General features: G+C 45.5%; 1 protein-coding gene across 5 annotated transcripts in view; it reads left to right on the forward strand.

Moving 5' to 3' along the window:
- Positions 1–26,358, forward strand: part of LOC138510289 (annexin A1-like) — a 314,660-nt gene that overhangs the window by 80,172 nt on the left and 208,130 nt on the right. For all 5 annotated transcript variants that reach the window (XM_069625817.1, XM_069625818.1, XM_069625821.1 and 2 more), the window contains one exon: positions 22,243–22,337. In XM_069625817.1, coding sequence (XP_069481918.1) covers positions 22,243–22,337 — 95 coding nt within the window. The remainder of the gene's footprint in view (positions 1–22,242; positions 22,338–26,358) is intronic.

A 26,358-nucleotide genomic window follows, 5' to 3' on the forward strand; every position in this document is an offset into this window, starting at 1 on the left:
ACATGGTGTGGGAGCATTAAACACCCTGTTTAATGTCTCCTTCCTGGATCTCTAGGCAGGGACCGTTTAAGATATGGGGGCTGAGGGTGGCTATCTTCCCCCAAATTGTTGCAGGCGTGTTCTGCATGTGTCTCCTGCTTGAAGTCCTTCATCCAGGTCTCTCCCCTGTTTTATCAAGGGTGCATGAGCAAGGCATGTCTGGCTCCTCTGGAATTCTCTTCCTCTGACGTCTCCAACCCGTATTATACTTCAATGAGGGCTTGGTTTGGGCTCAATTCTAATAGGATGTTCCTTGTGTTAGTTTTCTCCTAATTGGTTATTATGTGTCTTAATCCGGCTCATTGGGGTATTAACCTTGTATCCTGTAGATTAGCGAATTGCCAGACGGATCATAGCAGTAATGATGAGCTTTGAGTTAAAGGTGCAGGCAGCATTTTGCACCGGGGGCGTGGCTAGGCGCCGAGGCAAGATGGCCGCCTAGAGGATCGGCTCCGCCTCACTTTAAAATTAAATGGCATTAGGGCACATAATAATATATAAAAAAAACTTACCTTTTCGTCATATTGAGCATTATTAACATCCCGCTCGCACTCGGTGGAACTTCTCCGCGGCTCCGGAGTCAGGAAGGGCTTCATACGCTGCAGCTTCAATCAAGGGCTTCCGCATCGGAAGGACGTCGGAACGCGAACCGCCCCTCGTGAGGAGAGGGGCGGCGTTCTTCATCAGCTGACACCGCAGGCTGGGCCTAAACTTCAAGCACGTTTCCACTAGAACGCCACCTGCTGGAGGATAAAATAACATCATTACAGTAAGAAATAGCTATTAAGTGAACATATTAACATTTTATATAACAGCATACTGAAGGAAAAGGCTTAGGAGGAAAAAAAAAAAAAAAAAAAAAAAAAAAAACTTTTAAAATTAACAAGAAAGACTGAAAAGTTTGATGTACAATAGTGGCAACATGGATCTCCAACCTTATTAAGGAAGCTATAAGTTATTAGAGGGGCGAACAGGCTACTCTACAAAATCACACAGAAAATCACAATACTGAGCACGTCAGTTAACCTCCCTTCTACAAAAACCCATTTCTCCTTTTAACCTTAATCACTACCTTGCCTTCTTGCTGCAACTTACCGATATTGTACTGTCAAGCAGGATTATAATCACACAGCCAGTTTATACCTACAGCTCCACTGGTCCAAACCTCTATCTATGGACAACAGCTCTAAACAACAAATCCATTGCAACCTTCGGTAGTATATTCCTTATTATTCTGGGCTTTTCCACGTTTTGGTCTCTCCAGGTCAGAGGTAAGCTTTGGGAGTAATATGGATGTAATAATTATATACTACTCGTCAGCATAATTATCTTCCACAAAGAATTACACGCCATAACTACTCGTACATATATCATCTTCTCAGATATGGCAACCAGCAAAGCAAACCAAAAAAATGGAACCTCTACCAAAGACGCCACCACCTCCTCAACTACTCTAAAAAGACCCAAAAGTGACTCCCCACCTCCAATTGGAATCTCAGACTCCGCAATGGAAACCATTCTGGCTGAAATTAGGGCACTCAAACCCTTTATGGAAACCACTAACATTAAGTTACAGCAACTAGATGAAAGGTGGATGGGAGTTATCAACAGAGTAGATGAGGCAGAGAAAAGAATTGGCGCGCTTGAAGATTTATCACCCAAGGTTGCACAAATGGAGAAATCCATCAAAGAACTTCAAAAGCATAACGAAGATTTGGAAAATCGGAGTAGGCGTAACAACCTACGCATCTCGGGCCTGCCTGAAGGAGCTGAGGGCACAGACCCCATTGCCTTCCTACAAAAATTCCTACCGGCCATACTACATTTGCCTTTGGAAACCACTTTTAATATACAACGTGCCCATAGGATTGGCCAACCCTCAGCCTCTCCCTCAGCTCGTCAGCCACCAAGAACGCTCATTTTTTACTTGTTAGAATACTCTCAACTGCAACTCATCATCTCCACAGCTAAAGAACGTAAATCTCTAATCTGGCATGGTAGTAAGTTATTTATATCACAGGATGTGGCTAGAAGTACAGCCCAAAGAAGAAAGGTCTTTCTGGCGTTCCGGCCTGCCCTTAAACAACTTAATGTCCGATATGGCCTGTTCCACCCTTGCTCCTTTAAAGTCACATACGAAGGACGCTCTGCAGTCTATGATGATCCCGCTGACCTAAGGCTCTTCATACAATCCATCAAAAATGAAAACATGGACATCTCTTCTCCAGCGGCGACCTCTAATTCATCTACTACTTGAAACTGGTTCCCCATCACTTGACTTTTACACTCATAAGTATCTAATTACCTAATGCTTTGAACTTACATTGATATTAACTATGTGGGGTGGGCGCTCTTTTGGGTCCATCTTCCACAGGAAGTCGTTTTTTCCTAGTTAGCGACTCGGTAGGCGTTTCCTATCCCCCATATATATATCCCCTTAACTCCTTATCCCATGTCCTGTTTGATCCCCAAATTCATTCATTCGTCATGGTATACTACCGGTCAAGATGTGATCAAACCCCTATCTCCCTTCCCTGACCCTCAATGTTCCTTCCTTCAGCACAAATATTGGTGTGTACATTATTTCAATCGAATGACAATGGTATATGTGTATTTTTGTAGGATAGCTATAAGATGTATGAATATCAAATTTCCGCCAGCTAGATGATATTTAAATGCATAACATGGAATATTAAGGGTTGCAAGAATCCAATGAAAAGATGTAAAGTACTATCTCACTTAAATAAATTTAAACCAACAATAGCTTGTCTACAAGAGACACACTTATCCCTCAAAGAATCAATGAAACTCAAATCTCTTTGGGTGAAGGAAGTTGTTGCTAGCCCAGCTTTATCCAAGAAAAATGGTGTCGCGATACTTATTAGCAAAAAACAACCCTACAAAATCCTTGCCCAAGATGCAGATACAAATGGTAGATGGGTTTGGGTGAAACTGCAAATTGACACGACGCAATTATCAATTCTCAACATTTACGGACCTACACTACCAGATCCCTCCTTTTGGAATAATATCAAACAAATAATTTTGAAAAATGATTTCGTCAACCTGATAATGTGTGGCGATGTCAATCAGGTTCTTGACCCCTTCTTAGATCGAAAATCCAGTTGCATATTCAAACCCAACAAAACTCACAAATCCTTTATAAATTGTCTAGGAGAGACAGGACTAATTGATTCATGGAGGATATCTCATCCTTCACATTTGGATTATACCTACCATTCTCCCCCACACAACACATTGTCACGTATTGATTATATTTTTGCTACAAAAACTCTTTCGGGAACCATTATAGACTCAAAGATTGCCAATATCATTATCTCTGACCACGCTCCTGTCATTACTTCCTTCTCCCTTACAGATATGAAAAAGGGTTCTCCTAGATGGAAATTTAACAATTTTCTTTTAAATGATCCTAAATCTATTCAATCCATCAACGCTTTCATTCAACAATACTTTAACGAAAACCAAGATCAAGATACCTCCACTGTCAATAATTGGGATGCTTTCAAAGCGGCCCTTCGCGGCCACATAATGGCCCTATCAGGCAAGAATAAAAAAATCAGGAAAAAACATCTCGATGATCTTTACTCTAAACTCACTTCTGCAGAACAACATTATTATACTGACGCTAACTCAGCCAATCTACGACAAGTCATTAAGATACGCTTTGAAATCAATAAAGAAATTACTGAGTTGGCGGCAGGAACCATTCTTAAGTATAAAACTAAGATCTATCAAACTTCTAATAAAGCAGGTCAAATGTTAGCCTCTTATCTAAAAACCAAAAAAGAAAAAGTTCAAGTCTCTCACATTCAAGATAAGCAGGGCAAGATGCATCATAGGCCTGATGAAATATTGGAATGCTTTAGAAGATTTTATACGGAACTATATACTCCAGAATGCGCTATTCCCAGAGAAAACATTGATTCCTTTTTGAACAACATCAGTAGAACCACCTACCCTGACATTGATCTATCTCATCTAGAAAAAGATATCACGTCTATCGAGATTACCAAAGCCATCCATGGCCTCGGAAAAGGAAAAGCACCAGGCCCTGATGGACTATCCACAGAATTCTATAACACATTCTCTCAATCCTTAACACCTAAGCTCAAAAACCTTTTTTCATATTTTATCTCACAAAAATGTTCCTCGGGATCATTTTCTGAAGCTTTGCTTATCATTTTTCCAAAACCTAACAAGGACCCTACTCTTCCAAGCAACTATCGACCCATTTCCCTTATCAATATTGAAAGCAAAATTTTTGCCAAAATACTTGCCAATAGAATCGAATCCTCACTCCCAAGTCTAGTTAAACCGGACCAAACAGGATATGTAAAAGGACGTAATATATCCTCTAATGCAAGACTCCTATTAAACGCCATCAACCTTGCTGCCAATGACAAAAAAGACACACAAGGCTATGCGGCCATTGCATTAGATGCGGAAAAAGCTTTCGATCGTGTCGACTGGAATTTTATGTTTCAAACCCTACGGTGGCATGGTTGTGGTGAAAAATTTATTTCACTGGTCAAACTGCTTTACTCTGCCCCCAATTCGGCTATTTACTTAAATGGTCAAACTTCCTCCTCCTTTCACTTACTAAGAGGAACGCGTCAAGGTTGCCCCTTCTCACCATTACTATATATCCTCTCTCTTGAACCACTTCTAGAATCAATAAGATCTACCACAAACATCCCAGGAATTCAAGTCGGTGCTTCAATAAATAAAATAGCTGCATATGCAGATGATATTCTAATATTAATTAAAAACCCCAAGCTTCATATTCCCAATCTCTTGAGTATTTTATCACAATTCGGTCAAGTATCAGGATATAAATTAAATACACAGAAATCAGAAATTATGCCCTTAAATCCATACTGCCTTAAACATGATATCGTCACTTTTGGCCTCAAATGGTGCAATAGCTCAGTCAAATACTTAGGTCTTCGTTTTGCCCCAACTATCCCAAACACGATCAAACTCAACACTGAAACACTACTGGGCACCCTCAAAGATCTAACATCCAAATGGTCTCCACTATACCTCTCCTGGTGGGGGCGATTAGATACTATCAAGATGATGCTCACTCCCATAATACTATACTATCTGCAACTTCTCTCCGTCCCATTATCCCTTTCCTTTTTCAAATCCATTTACTCTATACTACTTAATTTTCTATGGGGAAAAGGAAAAAGTAAGAGAATTGCCCTGACAAAACTGAAAGCCCCCTATGATATGGGGGGAGTGAGATTCCCTGACTTTAAATCATATCATCATGCATTTCTTATAAAACAATCTCGTCAATGGTTCATTGATCCTATATCCGCTGATATCCCAACCTGGTGTACATTAGAAAAACAAGTAGTTTTACCACACGAAATCACGGACTACATATACATTTTCAAACATTCAACTAAAAAGATTTCAGACCCTATTAAAGCTTCAATATCTGCTCTACAAACCTTTCTTTTTCCTCACACTATAACTCCTAGTAAGCATCTTTCCCCACTTCTATGGCATAATAAGAACATAGTAATTAATAACAAGATCCTTAACCGCAAAACATGGATTCAAAAGGGTATCAGATTCGTCCAACAGATTATAGATGACACGTATGTCCTTTCCTTTCAGCAATTCTCCACCACTTTTAACATTACTAAGAAAGACTTTCAATTTTATAACAACTTAATGAATTCCTGCCTTGATGCACTTGCCCAATTTTCAAATGAAATTCTTACTCCTGATGCCCTTAGACTAATGCACCTTACCACAGGTGGTGAATTTCGAGCCTCAAAAATTTACAATATGCTCACCTCAAATTTTAAGATTTGCCCTATACGTCTTAAATGGGAACTTGATTTGGGCTTCATGTTTGAAGATGAAATATGGCATCGTCTGTTTGCTAAAATCAAACAAATATCGGTATCAGCAAATATATCACAACACTATTATTTCTTCATGCACAGAGCATTTATTACTCCAGCCAAATTGGCTAAGTCTAATCCGAATTATAATGCTAAATGTTGGTCATGTGGTATATCTCCCGCCACGTATATGCATATGTTTTTTGAATGTTCATTTACTGTTAAATTTTGGCAGGAAATCTGGAAGCTTCTTAAATGTATCTTCTGTGTTGATGTGCCCTTTTCCTTTGTTAACATATTTTTAGGAAGTATAGCCATTACAACTTATTTCCCATCTGACTCTGCAAGACTTTATGACTTATTCATCTGTATAGCTTTAAAATGTATTACGGCTAACTGGAAAGACTCTAGTTTACTTTCCACCAAAATCTGGTGGAACACCATTTGTAACACTCATAAACTAGAGATGTGCATGGCCAATAATCACAACACAATTCCTAAATATAATGCTAAATGGTATTTTTTCACCAGGTATCTTAACTGTTTTAATGCAACTGCTCATGGTACATAAATTTACATTCTTATATTAGCATCATTATTCATATTGCCATACTTATTCAAAAATGCTAGAACTTGATAATGTTTGAAATGATTAGATTATTTTGATGAAATAACCCAATATACCCATTCCCCCCCCTATCCTCTTCCCTCCTTATCCTTATATGTCTCTAGTCTGTCTCCCTGTACGTCTCCCCCCAAATCTCTATTTTCACTATATATAAATCACTCGTTGCAGACCTGTGATATAATTAATTCTAAACTACATGTTATATTAATGCGGCTTATATCTATTATAGTTCATATTACATTCGCAAGTGAATTTAACAAATGATTTAGCCTTATAGAAATACTATTACAAAGGATCAAAATCAATTACTATGTCATTTCTCTGTTGTTCTTGTTTTATTCAAAGTCTGTAACCTGTTGATATCTGTATCAAAATCAATATTTTAACAATAAAAATCATTAAAATAAAAAAAAAGCATTTTGCACCATCTTGGAAGCTTCTCTTGTGTGGTGTTGCACATCTCCACTCCCACTCCACCTTGTGGCTGTTGGTGTAAAACTGGAACTTCTGACGTGGATTGTGCATAAGACTTCTCTGTTTGGGTGCCTTTTGTGTAACATTCCAATCTAGCTTTCCCAAACGCTGCATATCTGAACTTGTTGATTTTGAAAAGCTGGTCGCATGTATCCCATGTTTGGATTACATAGGGCAAGACATCTTGGGCTGTGCATTTCTGGATCTCGTATGAGGTACTATCACACCTCTGGCGAGGTAGCAGGCCAACGGGATTGCTCTTAAACCATCCTTGGGGAGGCACCTTGGCTAGGACCACGACCAATCCCAACCAGCCCACTTTCCATACGCCCGAATTGGGGAAGTTCACGGAACGCTCCACACAAGCAAGCCTTCAACAATTTCAAACCACCCTATTGTTCCCACCTCATCAGCACATACCAGATCCCTGCAGTGCCTTTTTAGACACTAGATGATCAAGGATCTCATTACATTGTGCAATGAGGTTTTGCTATAAAATGATATGGTTTTAAAGGCACTCATTACTGAATGTCTTAATTTATAAAGTACTGCAATATTCTAATTGCTTCTACTATGTGACCTTTACTGTCGGCCAACTCCACTTTACACTGCGGAATCATGTATCTATTAAGTGACAATTCTGCAACCCCACTTTTTAATGACCATTAATGGGTCTCCCCATGTAGTGATGGGTTGAAACTCAAGACACATGCCACCCTATTGCAGAGGGAGTGTTCTTAAATTCGTACCTGAGCCAGGATGCAGTATTTCAAATAGTGTATAAAGGCATACAAGTACAGGCTGGGCGCATTTGACTGGAAATTCTTCCTGTTGAATGAAAAGGAGATTATTAAATAGGTGCTTGACAATATTCTTGTAATCTACATTTGTTATTTATCATGCAGCTTAATTTTGTTGAAAGGACAAGCGCAATTGTTCTGGTATACAATGCATTACTGGCATAAAAATACACACTGATTCACCAGCATGGCACTCTGCAACAGGGGTGTTGCTAGGTCTGAAAAAAAACCCGGGGCTACGCTAATGTCGGGACTGGCAGGACTCGGGGCTAGCTAGCCTTTTGGTTGTGGCTCCTGAGATTCTATCCGGGGCTACAACCAAAAGACTGGGGGCTATAGCCCCCGTAGCCCCCCCAGCAACGCCTCTGCTCTGCAACCTGTGTGCCACACTTGCATGGACTGTCCCTCTCCCCCCTCACCCCACTCTTCCTTTAACCCATGCTATTCTTCCTATCATAGTAATGTTTAGAATGGATACATGCACTATATATGCCTTGGCAATTCTAGTAGGTAGGTGGGTGGAGTATGGAAGAACATCCAACCAAAGTTGTCACCAAACTACATTGGACTACTTGTGCACATCTCAAATTCGTCACACAATAAAACGCATGTACACTGCATACTAACATTGCAGTTACAGACCTTCAATCTACATGCACCCTAAAGTATCTGCATCTGGGCCTTTGCCCATTGTGTCTTCTGCCCAGCAGGAACAATTTCTAAATTTGCCGAACAAAACCAAGGCTCAAACTGCGGTCTTGTAGCCTTCATAGCAAAACACTCCACTTCTAATGCAGCTTAATTCAAGATGGCACACCTCGCTACTATAGCCGATAGCTCCCCTGCTGATGGAGCTCACATACACCTTCCCAACGATCTACACTATTCCGGCCATTCGCCCTAACCTTTAAGTGAATGTTTTCTCGATAACATGCAGTTTCTCCTTCTAGAATCCAACGTGGCACAACTTAATTCAAATAGTGTTCACTACTAACTGCTCACTAGTAGTCATATATAGAACTAAACTCTACATGTGGTGGACACTGTGGTACCGCCTTTTGTACCACCATGGAATGTCTTTCGGAGTGTAGTTTCTGCAGGAAATGTCACATGCAATGACAAAGATGGTGATGCTAAAAATGACCAATATCCTCCTATAGGAATTTCCTGTTTGTTCCTTTTCTCACCTTTGGGCCATTGGACTTGCATCCCAACGTTAACTTGGTCCTGGCCCTTGCAGCAAGTCCACTGACCAATCAGAAGGAAGATGAGAACCTAGTTGATGTCCAGGGCAGTGGGTCACGGGCACTGCCCCTTATTAGCCAAATCCATCCCAAGAGAAGGTTTATCCAGGGTCCACTGCTAGCCCAAACCAGTTGGGGCCATACTAGAGGCCTTCATGATGGACTTGTACAGCTCACAAGGCCAAAATGGCCACTTTGAGTATACTTCATGGTCACCTTGAAACAGCAAAGCCCTGGAAAACGACCAGGAGCGGGATTTTGAACATTCTAACCCAATGGCTACCAAAAAGGTGCATTGGGATAATGTTGTCAAATGCACCCTTGAAGCCAAAAAATCCACCACCAACCTATTCCCTAAAACCAATTTACAGTGACACAATCACTCTAGGGCAGAAATCGGGTGCCCGAGATCCACCCCTGGAACGTGCCACCTTAGTGGAAACCCAATACCATATACATTATAAAATGTATTCAGGAGTAGTCCCTCCGACCACAAAAAGGACAGGGGGCGAAAAAAGCGACAAATGGGAATTCTGACTAAACCATGCAGATGACTGATATCTTTACCTAAAGACCTTCTATACAACTGTCTATCCATTATCCAAGACTGGGTGTCCAGTACCTGCCTGAAGCTCTGGCAAACCAAATTCCTTCTAGGAAATCCCACCAAGCATGCCAATTTATAGAATTGGCTGACATGAAAGTTTCCAGACCTATTGGAGAGAAAGGGTTGCATTTGAGCTAATTTGCATACCCGCAATGCCATGCTGTTGTGGCTCAGAACTGGAGGTGAACTTCCAGCAATGGCTACTAGGTGGCGTTGTGGAATGTGACTTGGCTGAAATGGACTTTCCTACTTTCAAATTTCAGGTGAGTTTTTTCAAAACTTTTTAAACCCACCACAACTTTTTGGGTGTGTGTATATAAATTAAGTTTTAAAAGTAACATTTGCTTGAAAACATGTACATGGATGTGCATTTCTTTCTGTATGTCTTTTATAAGCGATTATCGTGTTAACATTGAAATTAAAACCGTACCGTACTGTACAAAGTAAAAATATTTAAAATGGCATCCCATTTTTTTAATACATTGACTTTGTGTATGTCATTAGTGATGCCGTCTGTGATGTGGTCATTGTGGTCCATTGGCTGTGCTACACGGACGCAAAGTTAAAGGGGGGGGAAGTTCTTTCCGAAAGTTTATGATGGAAAAATGGTGTCCATAATATAAAGATATATCAGCATTCTCCAGCATGGGGTCTGGCATGGATTCACATGCTCATGAATATTCCCTGTTGCTGGGAATCCCCAGTTTCAGTTTCTGAACTGCCTTTATACTAATAACCAATCACTGGCCTCTGGGTCATACTGCCCCCAGCCAATGACTACTACCTAAGCCCCTCTGGCAGCCATCTTCAGATTTTTACCGCACGTTCAAGTGTTGGGAGTCCTCGTGCTGTAGCTCTCAAGCTTTTACTGCATTTTTCGAAGAATTTACTCTTATATTTTCGGTCAATCGAGCGTCAAGCTCCACCGATTCTACTTCCAATGAATGGGGACACATATTCGAATTCTACGCGCCTGAAGGGCATCTTTTCATCGAGTTTTCCACTTCTCGGAGGATTCCAGAAGATCTTTGAGGCCTACCTCGCGTGGACATGGCCCAGGACAAAGGAAGCATGACGCCTGTTGGATCCAAGCTGTTCAGGAGCTGCCCTGGATGCAGACTACAGAACGTCTTTGAGGATAAGCACTCTCGGTGCCTCTACTGCCTTCATGACGACAAATCACACGTGTAGGACTGTGCGTTTTGTAACATTTCCGAACGGACAATGGGGGATCGTCGTACTCACCAACTGGCTGGAGGGGAAGAGCCCAGCAGCAGGTGAGGAGAAATCTGAGCAGTCTTAAGAACTTTGAGGATGCTCCAGCGACGGGGGCCCAGCAAAAGGCAAAGCTCCGCGGGCACTGGGAGTGCCGTCGGTCGGGCTCCTCCGCTGCCAGGCAGGGTGCAGTATCACCGATGCCATCAACCACTAGCCAATGCTCTGGCTCGGTGAAGAGGAAGTCTGAGAACCCGGTTAAGCTTCAGGAGAAGCCCCGGTCGAGGGGGAGCGAGGCAGCGATTTTTTTTTTTTTTTTTATTTTTTATTTTTTTCCCCCTCCACCCCCCAGGCCTCAGGCACGCCCAAGGATGTGAGGGCCCTGATTCACCTGGCTAATGCCTCGATTGAAGGAGTCGTTGCGGCCCTGGCGAAACCTAGAGAGGCTTCCCCAGTGTTGAGATGGCTTCAGGGGCTAGAGTTTCCCTGCCACCCCGGAGGGAATCTTTTCTGCCTATCGAAGACCCCCGTGAAACCCCAGCAGGAAAGAGGAGGGGCATGGTAGCCATGACGGACATGGATACCACCTCTGAGGATGAGTTTGCTAGCGTTTGAAGGATCTGGGACAAGAAGTCCGAGGAATCTAGGGCCCACGGGAAGGATCCCTACCAAGATGGCAACGGGGGAGCCGACGAGGAAGATGGGGCCACGGAGGGCCCCAGCCGTCGGTCCCGTTGCAGCCAGTGCCCGTGGCAGGCCCTGTGTATGGAGATCAGGACAAGGATGCCCTTACCCCCCACCGCTGATGACCCAGCAGAACCTGGACCGTCGGGGAGCCCACCTAACAAGCGGAGACATCCTTCCCCCCCCCCCCCTTCCAGTCTTCACCCCCATCCCTTCCAAGTGATCAGATGGGAACTGAGACAGCGATGGGGACGGACGACGACGGCGGTGACGACAGTATGGACCTCCCTTCAACACCCCCTTGGGCCTTCCGCACCCGCCTGACCCCCCCCAATCCCCCCCCCTGTGAAATTAGCTCCTTCCACACCATGATCGCCAGGGCATCTGAGCTCTTCAGCTCTGCCCCGAACAGAAGGAGGGCTTCCTCTACCAACGACGGGAGGCCAAAAGGAAGACTGTCCCCTCAGTCCCTATACTGGACGACATCTGGGATGAGGGGCTGGCGCTCCTTAAGAACCCGCCCACGGCTGCTGCTAAGAGACCGGTACGAGAAGAAGTCCTGGACTCTGCCCCTATGTGCCTCAGAGCAAAGCTGTCCCCAGATTCAGTGGTCTCCACCCCCACCCCACCCCCGGACGGCAAGGGAAAGAAGCTGGACACCATGGGACGACGGGTCATGGCGGTGACTATTAAAGTGGCCAACGTCCTCGCGATCGTGGCACACTACAACAGGGAGCTGTGGTTCAAGATCGCTCCCCTCCTGGACTTCCTCCAGGACGACAAGAGGGCTGAGGCCCTGGAAATCCTACAGGAAGGCGAAGTGGCTATGGACCACATTACGCTGGCCATGGACATCGCCGACACTGGCTTTCGCAAGATGGGCAACAGCGTTTGCCTTTGCTGGCGTAGTTGGCTCAAGGCCACTGATTTCCGCCAGGACGTGCAGACCAGGGTTCTGGACATGCCCTTCGACAGGAACAACCTGTTCGGCAAGACAGTGCATGAGTCACTGCAGGCCATCAAGGCGTACACCAAGACAGCTCGGGCCTTGGCGTGTTCTACGACGACAACTGCCCTTTCGGTGCTCTGGAGGGGAGCAAGTTGCCTCCAAAGGATTTGTCGGCGGCTCCTCGTTGTACCGCCAAGCGGCCCGCTCCTCGTTATAGAGGATGCGGCACCGGAGGATCCCGTCGTCGGCGGGAAGGCTGCAGCGAAACAGGACTGAGTGGGCGGCTGGCTGGCGAATTTCATCAGCCTGTGGAAACCCATATCCACCGACCGTTGGGTGCTAGATGCCCTAGCCCGCGGGCACACTCTGGAGTTTCAAAGAAGGTGACCCCGTATTCCACCCGTGGCCTGGAAGGAAAACCACCTCCCACAACTACTTCTGGAGGTACGAGCAATGCTAAGCAAGTGAGCCATAGAACTTGTCCCAAAGAGGCTGCGGGGCTCCGGTGTGTACTTTCTCATCCAGAAGAAGACCGGCGGTTGGCGACCCATCCTGGACCTTCATCTAAACAAGTACATCAAGTACCAGAAATTCCGGATGGTCACCCTCCAGCACGTGCTGGGACAGCTGGAGGAAGGTGACTTCCTGTCACTGGACCTGGAGGATGCCTACTTCCACATCCCCATTCTAAAATGACATTGCAAATTCCTACGATTTGTGGTCCAAGCATGACTATCAGTTCAAGGCCCGTCCCTTTGAAGTCCGCGCCCAGGGTGTTCACCGCCCAGGGTGTTCACCAAGTGCTCACCTAGCTGGACGATTGCTTCATCCGAGCAAAATCAAGGGAACTCTCCGTCGACCACACAGCGAAGACCGTCCAACTGCTCACGGCTCTGGGATTCTCTATCAACTTCGCGAAATCCCACTTTTTACTGTCGCAAGACGTCCTGCACGCGATTGCTGCACCGTCGGAGGAAAGGACGAAGGCCATCCTCGGCAAGGTACAACAGTTGTTGACCATGGACATGGTGAGGTCCATGTCCCTACTCGGCATTATGTCATTGTGCATCTACCTCGTGCACCTATGCAGGTTGCGGATGAGACCACTGCAGGAGTTCCTCAACGCCCATTGGATGCAAGCGGCGGGCAGCTTCGAAGACAGGATCTCACTCAACAAGACTTTCCGCCAAGCGATCCAGTGGTGGGGCACCCACATGCATCTAGTGTCGGGCATGGACTTCCAGACCCCGGCACATCAGGAAATGGTGACGAGACGCCTCCCTGGAGGGATGGGGAGCACACACACCAGAGATCTCCACGCAAGAGGCCTTTGGCTCCCGGAGGAGAGGTCACTACACACCAATGTCCTGGAGCTCCGTGCCATGTTCTGGGCCCTCATGTCGTTCCTTCCGTCCCTTAAGGGCAAAGTGGTAAGGATCTTCACCAACAACACAACCATGATGTTCTACATCCGGAAGCTGGGGGGCACCAGATCCCCAGCCCTATCCAAGGAAGCACAGGATCTGTGGCACTGGGCTGTCACCCAACGGATGTTCCTGGTACCCTTCATCTGGCAGGAATAAAGAACACCATCGCCGACTCACTCAGCAGGGAGCTGTGCTCCTGCCACAAGTGGGAGCTGCGGCAGGATCAAGTGGATCTCCTAATCCAATGATGGGGCAATCCGAACGCCAAGTGCCGGAAGTTCGCCAGCAGGTTTCCCCAGCCGGGGAGAATGGGCGATGCCTTCTCATTCCCCTGGGACGAACTATTCCTGTATGCGTTCCCGCTGTTGCCGTTGCTGCTGCGACTCATCAGTCAACTCAGACGGTCCTGGTGCAGGATGATCCTCGGCGTGGCTGAGGCAGATCCTGTTCCCAGACCTTCTGAACATGTCTGCGTCCCCCTCCGCCCCCCCCCCCCGGTCAAACTACCGATGGACGTGGCCCTTCGTGCCAGGGAAGGAGGCGCCATCCTCCGCCATGACCCAGGATCGCTGATCCTGCAGACCTGGCTCCCGCAGCACTAGAGTTCGGAGGGTACGATATCCCGGCAGACTGCAAGGAGGTGCTCACAAAGGCCAGGGCATCCTAGACTCAAGTGCTATGGACATAAATGGAAGAGGTTCCCCTGTCTGGTGCCGTGCACAGAAGATGAACCCTCTGTGGATCACGGCCCCTCAAGTGCTGCCATACTTGCTGGCCAAGGTGGGCGTGGCACATGCCTCCATCAAGATCCATCTGGCGGCTATCTCCTGCTACACCAGAACTCTGGGGCAGTCATCTCTACGGTCTCATCGCCTGGTGAAGGGAGTTCATGAAGGACTGTTCTGATCGTTCCCGCCGGTGAAGCCTCCGGCCCCGGCGTGGGAGCTCAACGTGGTGCTGACCAGGCTCATGGGCCGCCATTCGAGCCACTGCATTCGGCAACCTTGAAGTTCCTGTCGTGGAAGACGGCGTTTCTCGTGGCCATCACCTCCGCACGACAAGTGGGAGAGATCCAGGCCCCCCTCTGTAAACCTCCATACCTGACATTCCACAAGATAAGGGTAGTGCTGAGGATGCACCCCTCCTTCATGCCCAAGGTGCCGTCGGACTTCCATCTCAACAAGCCCTTGGTGTTACCGGTTTTCTTCCCGTCGCCAGCTGAGAGGACTTTGCACTCGCTGGATGTGGCTAGAGTGCTGAAGTTCTACGTGGACCGCACAAAGTTTTCGAAAGACATCACGGCTGTTTTTGAACTTTAGACCTGTGAACCAAGGAAGGCCCTCTCGAAGGCTTCCATTTCCAGTTGGCTCTCCGGCTGCATCATGCACTGTCATCGGTTGGCAAACCGACCGGTGCCCGGCCGTCGAGAGCCCACTCAACCAGAGTGATCGCTGCTACCTACAGTGTTCCTGTCTGGTGTGCCCCTGCTGGACATCTGCAGGGCTGCTAATAGGTCTATGCACACCTTCACAAGATTTCACAAGATTTTACTGCGTTGACTGGGATTCCAGGGAGGAGTCCAGAGTCAGCCAGGCAGTGCTGCGCAACTTGTTCACTTGAAGGTGAGCCTTGTGAGGAGGTAAGAGATGCTTAATGTTGAGCCTTGCCACCTCCCTTGGTTGTGCGTGTACTGCTATGTATTCTTGTATTCATAATTATGTGAATCCATGCCAGACCCCATGCTGGAGAAGGAACAAGTTACTTACCTGTAACTGTTGTTCTCCAACATGGGTCTGGCATGGATTCACATGCGAACCCTCCCTCCTCCTCTGCGGCTCTTCTCTTGGTTCTACTGCCACTTTACATGCTACCAAATCTGAAGATGGCTGCCAGAGGAGGGGCTTAGGTTGATGGCAGTGATTGGCTGGGGGCAGTATGACCCAGAGACCAGTGATTGTTTCGTTTCTGAACGGTCTTTCTACTAAAAACCAAACCTTAATTTGTTTTTCTTTACTGAGGATTCCCAACCTGACTATGTGGAATATTCATGAGCATGTAAATCCATGCCAGACCCATGCTAGAGAACAGTTGCAGGTAAGTAAACATTTCTTATCAAAAATAAAGTTTTAAAATGACCCTTGAAGTCCAAGGACTTTGAGGCTGCCATTTCTTAAGCAGAACCAGTTTCATGTGATTGTGTTAATGCTGTGCTCTCATACCAACAATCCAGCAAAATCCCTCTACTGTGAGCTTTTGCTTATTGCTGCCGGGTTGCAGAGCAGTTTTCAGCATGTAGGCAGCTGCAGCCTAATTTCTTTGGGCAGAGGACCATGTCGGCAGGAAGGCCTGGCAGTTCAGAAAGTTTCCCTGGGTGAAAACCCCTGGCTGCTCCTGCATCCAGAGTGTTAGGGCAATGGCGGCTTTTAAGATGGATTTCTAAACTGACCTGGAGAACAGAGGTTTAGAAGGCCACCCTAGTTTAGTGGAACTGGGGAACCTTCTGGACAAACCAGACTAATCTACGTAGCTTAGCAGGCGGTCAAGACTAAGTCTCAGGTGGGGTGAGGGTGATCTGAAGTACACAATGAGCACAAACAGTAAATCTCCACAGATTACCCTTAGACAGATGTATATAAAAAAAATACATGCATTGTAGGCCTTTTATAACCAAATACAATTAAACAACTTTTATCAAGAAAACAATGACCACACACGCTTTTTCAGTTTCATCTATACATTAATGCGATAAGCCAAAGGCTGATGATGGGGCAGAAAATAACTAACCTGGAACAGAAAGCGGTTAGATCAACACATATATCTGTTTAGACATTCCTTCATCAACAATTGCTAATGTATGTAGTCCAGCCCTACGAAGTGAGGCTCCTAATGCTGAAAATAAAGTTTTACGTAAATAAAAAAGGGGGTTCTGTTCAGGAAGTGGCTTGAGGCGATTAAGAATAAATTCCAATTCATAGGGTCTACCCTTGTGGATATAGCAACTTTCGGAGTTCGAAAATAACTGGAGATCGCAGGCTATCCCAGCCAAAGTGAGTATCCTTTAATTGTTTCTAGTGCGTAAAAAGAGATGGTTGTGCTAGGGGACCACCGGTGAGTGATGCAAGTACTCACTGACCCTCGACAGCCTGGACCAAACTTTGGCAGTCTAGCCCACTTCGCTTGACGGTGTTAACCCTGCAGTTTCAGGATGCTCTGGCTCTCAGCGGCTGCGGGATGGGATGATCGTCCATTGTCGGAGAGTAGTCTTTATAAAGCTCTCAAAGAAAGAGTGAAGCACATCTCAGGACACGGAAAGCCAACTGCAGGCAATTTCAGCGATGTCCACCACAGCGGGGCAATGCAAGAACCGCAAATGATTGTAAATCTGGGCCCAGAGGAATTGGGACTAGTTTTGGCAGGAAAGGGCCTAGGACCAAAAGCTAGCGATACCAACAGTCTCGAGTCTTAACTCGGTAGGCAGCGTTCCTCTGCGATACCCTGGGTTTGAGCTGGTTGGTTCTGTTCGAAGGTCCCACTACTCTAAAGGGTCCAAGCACCCGTGAGGCGTTCTTGGTAGGATGCTAAAGCAGGGGTCCCACGGGACAGCAACAGGGTCAGTGTACCAAACCTTCTAGCACGTCTCTGGCTGCTCCGCGAGCTGTAATCTCAAGGAGCAGTACAAGTAATTACACAGAGGACTTTCAATCACAGTGGTTCAAGTAGACACTTGTACTCAAGGTTTCTTCGTGAAACACTTATTAATTTATTACACAATCATTTAGAAAACATTTCACTAGAACACAAATGATATTATTTACCAATACACTTCAATACAAAACTCAAGATTTAGAGACAGTTTGAGCTCCCCTGAAACAGGAGCTAAATGGCAATTCAGTTACTTAGAAGTAAGCAAAAAGGACCAGGTAAGTAGAATAGATAACATATATTTGTTACAGTGCAAATAGTTTCAGTTCACCAGAAGAGTTACATTCAAGTCAATAGGGTAGGCCAAAGTCAATGGGCTAGTGTTCTGGATAGGAAAGCTGTTCTGGTATCAAACGGTAAAATCTTTCCAATAGTTCTCGGAAGTAGTTTAGGCGTAAAAGGATCCTTTGTGGGGTCACAAGCTGATTAGACCTGCAAGTTTTCACCGCGGGAGTGGCATTCTCTTAATTGGGTTGGCACAGTACCTTAGTATGAAGAACAAAATGCAGCTGAAGACGTTGGTTCCTGCAGATCTCACTGTTCCTGAGCCTCAGTCATGGGCACAAGAGGGAGGATGTCTGGGGACTCCTGCACTGCACGGGCTCGTCAAAAACTCAAACAAGATGGAGTCACTTCAGTTCCAGTAGCTGTAGATTCAAGCACACAAGCTGGTATCCCTCTTCCTGGTTAATCCGAACCAGCCTTGAGAATGATATCCAAGTGGCTTACGAGTTGATTGGTCTCACCAACTCAAAGGAAGAAGTCATCCTTGAAGAGGCTTCTCTGTCGAGATGAACTTGGCAATTCAGACCTGCAGCAGGGCTTCATCAGGCAACCCAACGGTCCAGGAGTTGCAGCAGCCGTCCTCTTTCAGCTCTTGAATTCTTTCATTCCAGTGGTCGACTTCGCTTTCCAGTCCAAGAGACTCACCTTTTTTAAACAGTTCTATCCCTTAGATACCAGCCTAGCTGTCACTCAGCCAGGAAGGTGGCTGTCCTTGCCGGTCAGTCAGCCAATCACACCGGAGTGCATTTGGATCTCCTAGGCGACTAAGCATAGAGTGTTTGGCACCTCCCTCACTTTCTGCCCACCCCAGACACTCGGACGCCAGAGGTGGTCTTCAGTCCTGAAGCCCGCCAGGGCCAAACCTGGTTTGGCGCGTTGAGACAAACACTAGGACCTTTCCAAAAAGACAGTGAAAAAAGACCAGGACCTGTTTGAACATAGGGGTTTAAGGCGCCATCTTAAAAATGGCTCCCGTGATTTTTAGCTACCGTGTTTGTGGTTGGGAAAAATCATGGTAGTTCATTGTAAAACCTCTGCCACCAGCCTTTTCAATAGAAAAGGGTAGCAATTGACTGCTACATGAATATTTAGACACAGGGGAAAATATGTAACCCCTTCATCACTCTATTATAAGATGGTGGGTCTAGGAATTTGGAAAGACTAGTAAAGTCAATTTCACTTTACATTCTCTGGGAAAGAGTAGTTTATCCCAGAGAAGGTATTTAAACCTTTGGGAAGTCTAAAAAGACAACCCTGTGTCACTGCACTGAGGATGCTGTGTAACACACATGAAAATATGCCTATGGAGTTATCTTAAAACTCCAGAATGAAAATAACATGAGTGCAAAACATATTTCAAAATACATGAAAGAGTGGGGGGGGGGAAGGCTCACACTCTTCCAGGTAAAAAAATCAAGTGCTCAAAATCCAGCAAAGCTGCTGGGGGTCTCTAAGGTGAAGGATTAGCACATTTATGAAAACTCAACAGGTCTGTACTACACAAGTTGGTAGTGTGACTGATCAGCCAGACGTATCTCAAAAGGGGTAAATGAGCTGTAGCAACGAAATCCACAAATGCAAGTATCCAAATAACACCTACACTCAAGGTTTTCTAGTAAAATAATGATTTCTTTAACGTTCAGATTTAGCAGTCTTTAAAAAAAGGGCAAGGTGCAACAATGCACTTCAAATAATTTCCCAGAATCAAGGTCAAGCAAGTAGATACTCTATAGAGATGCTTTATACACACTTCTTACACCCTGAGGTGACTTCACTAACTAGGACAGTAATGACATTTATATATCACTTTTGCATTTGGTAAAATTCTGAGGTTGGTAGAAAGGAAAGGTTAAGGGAAGGAAAAAGGTTAACAGGTTCTCGGAGCATGTGAGCAATTTTTAAATCTCCCAATGAAGCCTAGATAAAACATTTCCCAGCAATATTAGTTAAAATCAATGTATCAACCATGAGGTACAGTTAGTCAAAGGGAATGGACTATAAGAGTCTGCAGGGATCCAGGACAGCAAAAGTCAGTTTGGAACAAAATCTATGGAGCTGAGGCACTTCGTAGATGGCAAAAGGTCTTGCACAAAGTAAGTTTGTTTTAGAAAATCACTGTTGGGCCACAAGTTGTTACACTTGTGAAAGTTAACTGAGATCACTCTAGAAAAGCAGCTACTTTAAATCTCAACTGAGAAAAGAAAGCTACAAACAGAGGTAAGTACCCCTTAGTTAGTACAGTACCTTAAGTTGGAAGAAGAGGATCCAGCTGGCTTATGTCTTGGATGCAGTGTCTCAGATCCTGTGTTCCTGGGCCTCAGTCGTGGGGACAAGAGGGACGACATCTGGAGGACTCCTGCACAGTAGTTTGGAGGTTGGCGGCAGCTACAGGGTTTTTTCAATTCAGTGGCACTTTGCGGATTTGGAGCGCAGTAAACGGCACCACTGTTGACCTTGCACGCCGGTTGGGCTTCCCTCACTCCTTGGGTCCATCACTCTGGTAAAGTGACGTGGCCTTGGGTTGTCCTGCTTCGGGAGGGTCCTCTGGATACTCCTCGAGCATTTGGCCAGTTTACAGATGTTGTACTCACTACGGATTTCTCTACCCCTGGCACTGTTCCAGCAGCCGCAAAGTACAGCCAGCTGGGGACTGTCTTGCAGCAAAGTTAATCATTGGGTTAGTTGGTCCCACTAACCCAACAGAAGTCGTCCTTTCTGGCGCTTGTCTAGTCGCTTCGGAAAAGCAGTTGCAGCAGGGCTTCACTGGGGAAGTTGTCATCCAGGAGGATGCAGCAAGCTTCTCTTCACGATTCCTTTTGTCGGATGATTCGTCCAGTGGGCGACTGTCTTCAGTCCAAGAAGCCTCGCCTTTTATGCAGGTTTCGCCCATTTATGCACAGCCTAGCTGTCCCTCACACAGCAGGGTGGCTGTCTTGCAAGGGCAGCCAGCAATCAGGACTGGGTGCATTCAGGTATCCAAGGAGACAAAGGACCGGGGAATTTCAGGCACCACCCTCATTTTCTGTGCCCAGACACACTGGAGCCAGAGGTGGGTTTCAGTACTGAAGACCGCCAAAGGCAAAACTAACAAAGGGCTTAAACTTGGTTTGGCGCGCAGAGTACAACCCAAAGAAAGATCTCACAAACAAATGGCAGAAAAGACTGGGTCCATTTTGACAGTGTTCACCCATGGGTGCTCTACTGCAGCTGAGGAATCGGCTGCAGTAGAAAAGCACAATGGTAGGAAAATTAAACCACTGTCACCAGCCATTTAAAGTAGTGAGGGTAACATAAAAAAAATCTTACATGAGTAAGTAGGAAAAGGGGCTACTAAATGACCCACCAGCACTCCACATAAAATCTATGTGCTGGACCTAAAAAGGTAAAATGTAAGTAGTCAATTTCACTTTTATTATTCTTGGGAACAGTAGTTCACTCAAGAAAAGGTATTTAAACCTTAAGAGGGTTTCTCTGACACTGCACTGAAGGTGCTGTGTGTTGCCATACAAAATGTAGATGCCTATGGAGTTTCAGACTCCAATAACAAAGGAAGCAAATGATCCAATACAGATAAAAATGCATGAGCGAGTGAGGAAAGGGGCTCTCTCCAGGGTTACAATTGTCCTTCAGTCCAGCAAAAGAGCTGGGGGGTCTCTAAGGTTGAAGGAAATAAGCACAGAAATGAGAATTCTCACTAACGGCTTGCCCAATCCAGCTACAGGAGGTGGGGGGGGGGGGGTGTGGCAGGATGATGGCCTTTAATTCCAAGGGACCTGGCACCAGTGCTGGGGGTAGGCAGGGGTTACGATAGGAGTGCGAAGAGATCCTTGGAAAACCCTGTGCAAGAGAGGCAGAGCAGGCTCTGCATAGGCCCGGGGACCGGTAGCAGGCGGGAAGACTAAGAAGGTGCCTTTGCCCGATTTGCTCTTGGCAGCAATAAGCAAAAGCTCCTAGTAGTGGTCTTTTGCTTAATGTCGCAAGAGCACCGCATTAACACAATCACATGAAACTGGTTCTGCTTATGAGATGGCTGTGTCCAAGTCCTTGGAAAGCTGGACTTGAAGGGTCATTTTAAAGTTATTTTCCATAGGAACTTTTATATGTATTATCTTTTTTATAATAGCCAAAATGTTTCCATCATAACATTCCTTAGAACTTCTCCTTTAAGGTGGATTTAGCTGAATTTCAATGGTTTTGTTGCATTAAGTTACTCAACCTAACTGTTCCAAGTTTTTCATTGAACATATATATTTTTGTTAGACACCTGGACAAATAACAATGCTATGTCTTTGTCTTTTAGGCGTTGATGAAGCAACAATCATTGATATTTTGACTAAAAGAAACAATGCTCAACGCCAAGAAATCAAAGCCGCTTATCAACAATTAACTGGGAAGGTAACTGGATCTTTTGCTTTCTGAAAGACTTTAAATGTGGTCTAATTGCACAATGGTGTTTGGGCTGGGCAGTGTTGAAAAGGAACTGGAACTTGGAGCAGATCCTATAGCAGTAGCGATCGACCAAGGCTGGCATTGACTGCTTGAGGTTGGATAACTTGAGCAGTGTGTACAAGGACGCAACAGTTTAAACCTTTTTAAGCTTTGTTTTCTTTAGTCCCTCCTGGAATAAAGAAAACAACCTGCAAGAGCTGACGCCAGTTTAATCAGACATGTCATTAATATAAAAGCACTATGAATTAATGTGTTTTTATATGAAACCTCCTTTTATTTTGATAACTGAGACCTAGCCATTCCAGTTTGTCATTCTGGGGGCTTGCCCACCACTTCTCTATGCCCTCGACAGACCACCTAGAAACAAGAGTGTTGGGTAGAATTCTCAGAAATGTGCTAATTGCACTCAACCTTGCAGACCACCAGCAACTTTGCTGGATTTTGAGGACTTTAATTTTTAACCTGGAGAGAGCACCTTTTTCCCACTCTCTCATGTATTTTAATGTGATTTTGAACGCTGTTTCTTTTTGGTTGTAGAGTCTGACAAACTCCATAGGCATCTTTTTACATTGTGTCACACTGCACCTTCAGTGCAGTGGCACATGGAAGTCTTTTAGATTTCCCAAGGTTTAAATACCTTCTCTTGGATAAACTGTTTCCAAGAACAGTGAAGTGATATTGACTTAACTTACTGTAACTTTCTAGACCCAGCACACACTATCTGTTACTTAGTGTCCCCCTTTGTCTAGCTTCTCATGTAACATTTTTGTTTCCCTTTCCTCGATGAATGGCTGGTGGATGTGGTTTACTTAACTACTGTGGTGTGCATTTACCGTGGGCTGCGTTCACAGCTGCAGTAAAGCACCCATGCGTACCATTTTTGTTAAAATGGCCCAGTCTTCTTTTTTCGGCTTTTCTTTGTGGAAAAGTCCTTCAGATTTACTCTGCGTGCCAAACCAGGCTTGGTCCCTATTTAGTCTTTGGTGGGATTCAAGAGTGAAGCCTGCCTCTGGCTCCAGGGTGTCTGGCGGGGACAGGAAGCGAGGGAGGTGCCCGACTCCCTGTGCTCTGTCTCCTAGGAGACAGGAATGCACTCTTAGGTGATTGGCCGGCTGGCTGTCTGGAAAGCACAGCCACCCTGCTGGATGACTGACAGCTAGGCTGGAATGAATGGGAGAAACCGCCATTAAAGGTGAGGCTTTTTGGCTTGGAAGGCAAGAGTCAACCACTGGACAAAGGATTCCGAAGAAGAACTTGAAAGACGTGCCTGCTGCAAGTCCTGGACTGTTGGTTTGCCCGGTGAAGCCCTGCTTCTGTGCTGAAACTCCAATTGCGTTTAGACTAGAGAAGCCCTGCAAGGACTACTTCTCCCCTTGAGTTGGTTGTACCAATCAACTCCAAAGTAAACCACCTGGACATTCTCTCACAGCTGGCTGAAATTCCGCTGCAGTTGCTGCTGGAACAGAATAGGTAGGGAGAGGAACACCATATTGTGTGCATTGCTTTTAAGCTGGCCAAGCACTCCAGGAAGATCCTCCGGACTCCCTGGAAGCAGGACTGACTGAGCTTGAGGCACCTCAGAGTGCTGGACCCCCAGATGCAAAGAAAGCCCATCATGACAGCTAGGACCCGTGGTGTTGCTATTTGCGGTAGATGTAAGAGTTTATTTGAATACTTGTCACTGAATCTCTGTAAAAACTCTACTGCTCACATTGACCCCTCTTGAGATGAGCCTGGCTGCTCAACATGCTACCAACCTATGTAGTACAGACTTGTATCAAAGGTTGGCTTCCTATTGCCAGGTGGTCAGGGTTGCTGTAGTGCACCCAATGGGTACTGCATACAATCTTGCCTAACACGTGTGCACAGTACCTAGGTACTTCTGAACTGAATGCATCAGCACATCTATAAAACATTCTCTCATGTTGCCTACCAACTAACCTAACACTGCTCCTGATCCCCTCTTTCAGATCCATCCCTTCCTATGGACCAGGCAAATGGCAGTGGTGCGTGGTATCTGTTAAGGAGTTTACACAAATCACTGTCTGTAAAAGCACTTCAAATAGCCTACCTTGGAGGTACAGGGTTGCAACTCGTAGGTTTGGCCTGAACCACACACTGGTTTGGTAGAATGGCTAAGCAGCCAGGCTTTGTTTAGGAGGGAGGACTACTGTAGGAAGGTACAAATAACTCTGAGCATACACTAATTCAAGAAAACACTGATACACTAAAAGCAGTCCTTTATTTGGAATAAGGCACACTGTTAAATATTCTCCAGTACTAAATCACAGTATCACATGAACAAAATTGCAAGATTCTTAAAGTAATAGTCTGTAGGTGTGGTAACTTTCAGAATAACTTGTACAGTAACAAATATCTTAGTAAAACCATCTGAAACGCATGTGTAAACTTTGCCAATTCATGGTAACTTTTAATAACTTTGTTCCAGCCTATCTTGAAAAGTACAACCCTATCTTATGAGTGTCTCAATGTTCATAGGGGCACTAGGCCACGATTGGGTAAGAGTTGAGCCGGATAAGCAGGAAACGGTGTACAAGGTTCAAAAGTGGAAGAGTCCAGCAGCATCTCTTCAGGGTTTGGAGGTAGGTAAAGGTAGTTTGTTATAGGCAGGGGAGTCTGGGTGTTCCATTTATAGGGTTGCCGCAAGGACCACTGTCGTATGGCAGGATTAGAGCATAATGGTTTGTCCACACCAATGTTTCTCTATGGGAGCTCTGAAAGGGTGCGCGATACAGAAATCTGCAGCTCCCAGGAATACTGGTAAATTATGCAAGTGTTATCAGTTGTTGTATGCTTAACCCCCCCCCCCCCTCCTAGCGAGACCACCAACAAACACTTTTTGCTGGGCTTCTGGAATTTTTTCTGGCTCTCCTGAATGTGGGAGCCGTCCGCCCGCACCCTCATTCATTTCTCATTTGCTCGAACCATGGGAACTGTACTTTGTTTGACCTTATTTTATTGAGTCTTGCTTTCCTTAATATCACAGCCCCCCTATGTGCAGTGTTGCTGGGCACCCTTTGGGTTCTTTTATATTCTTGAATTTGCCCTAAAAATTATGTTCTTGGGGCAAGAGGGCTACTTTTTATCCTTCCTGTTAGGACAGTTTTTCTGAAGTCTTAAGGGCTTAGTAAAACCATTCAACTGAGGCAGTACAAGACTCTACTCTTGGTATAAGGCTGTACCAGCTGAGTTCAGGGTAGCGTCGACAGAGCAGCCAGGCTTATCTTAGGAGGGAGAGCTGTAGAATCGGTACAAATGAAATTGTAATAGAAATGGTCCAGAGAAACACTGTTGTAAAAAATAAATGATTTGTTTAAATACAAGTAGGCCTAGATAAATCTATGGGTAAATAAGTACTATCACACATTATGTCAAAACACAACACTATGCTTGATGGTACACTGACCAAAGCATAAACCTTATTTGGAACTCTTAACAGTAGTTCTAGGGAAGCCAAACCTTTTCACACATAGGTCGCACCTATTCTTGGGTCAAGGTTATCGTTTTCGGAGTCCCTAGGTTGAGTGGAAGGAAGGGCTACAGCAGGCTCCAGTTACACAGCCGACTCTCCAGTCACTGGAAATCCTCTCATCCACTTTTCCTTAATCATCCTCTTCGGTACCAGTGCTTGACATGTCTTCAGCTTCCAGGTTTGGAGTATTGGAGTATTTAACAGGAACTACAGCACAACCTCTGCATTCTCTTCCTGCATTTTACAAGGAGCGGTCTCGTTGTCCAATCAGGACAGCCAGCCCCCCCCACTGGGATGTGTCCCCATTCAGGCAAGGAGGAAGACCAAGGGCTGCAGAGTTTTGGACTCCTCCCTCGCTTCCTGCTTTCACAGACACTGGAGCCCCTGGGTGGGGGAGGCCATGGGACTCCAGCTGAAGATGACAATCTAACAAAGGAATTTCCCACCCTAGGGGTGGGGGGGGAGGAACAACAA

Source organism: Ambystoma mexicanum, chromosome 6p (assembly GCF_040938575.1).
Source record: "Ambystoma mexicanum isolate Mex_15411 chromosome 6p, UKY_AmexF1_1, whole genome shotgun sequence".
NCBI lineage: Eukaryota > Metazoa > Chordata > Amphibia > Caudata > Ambystomatidae > Ambystoma > Ambystoma mexicanum.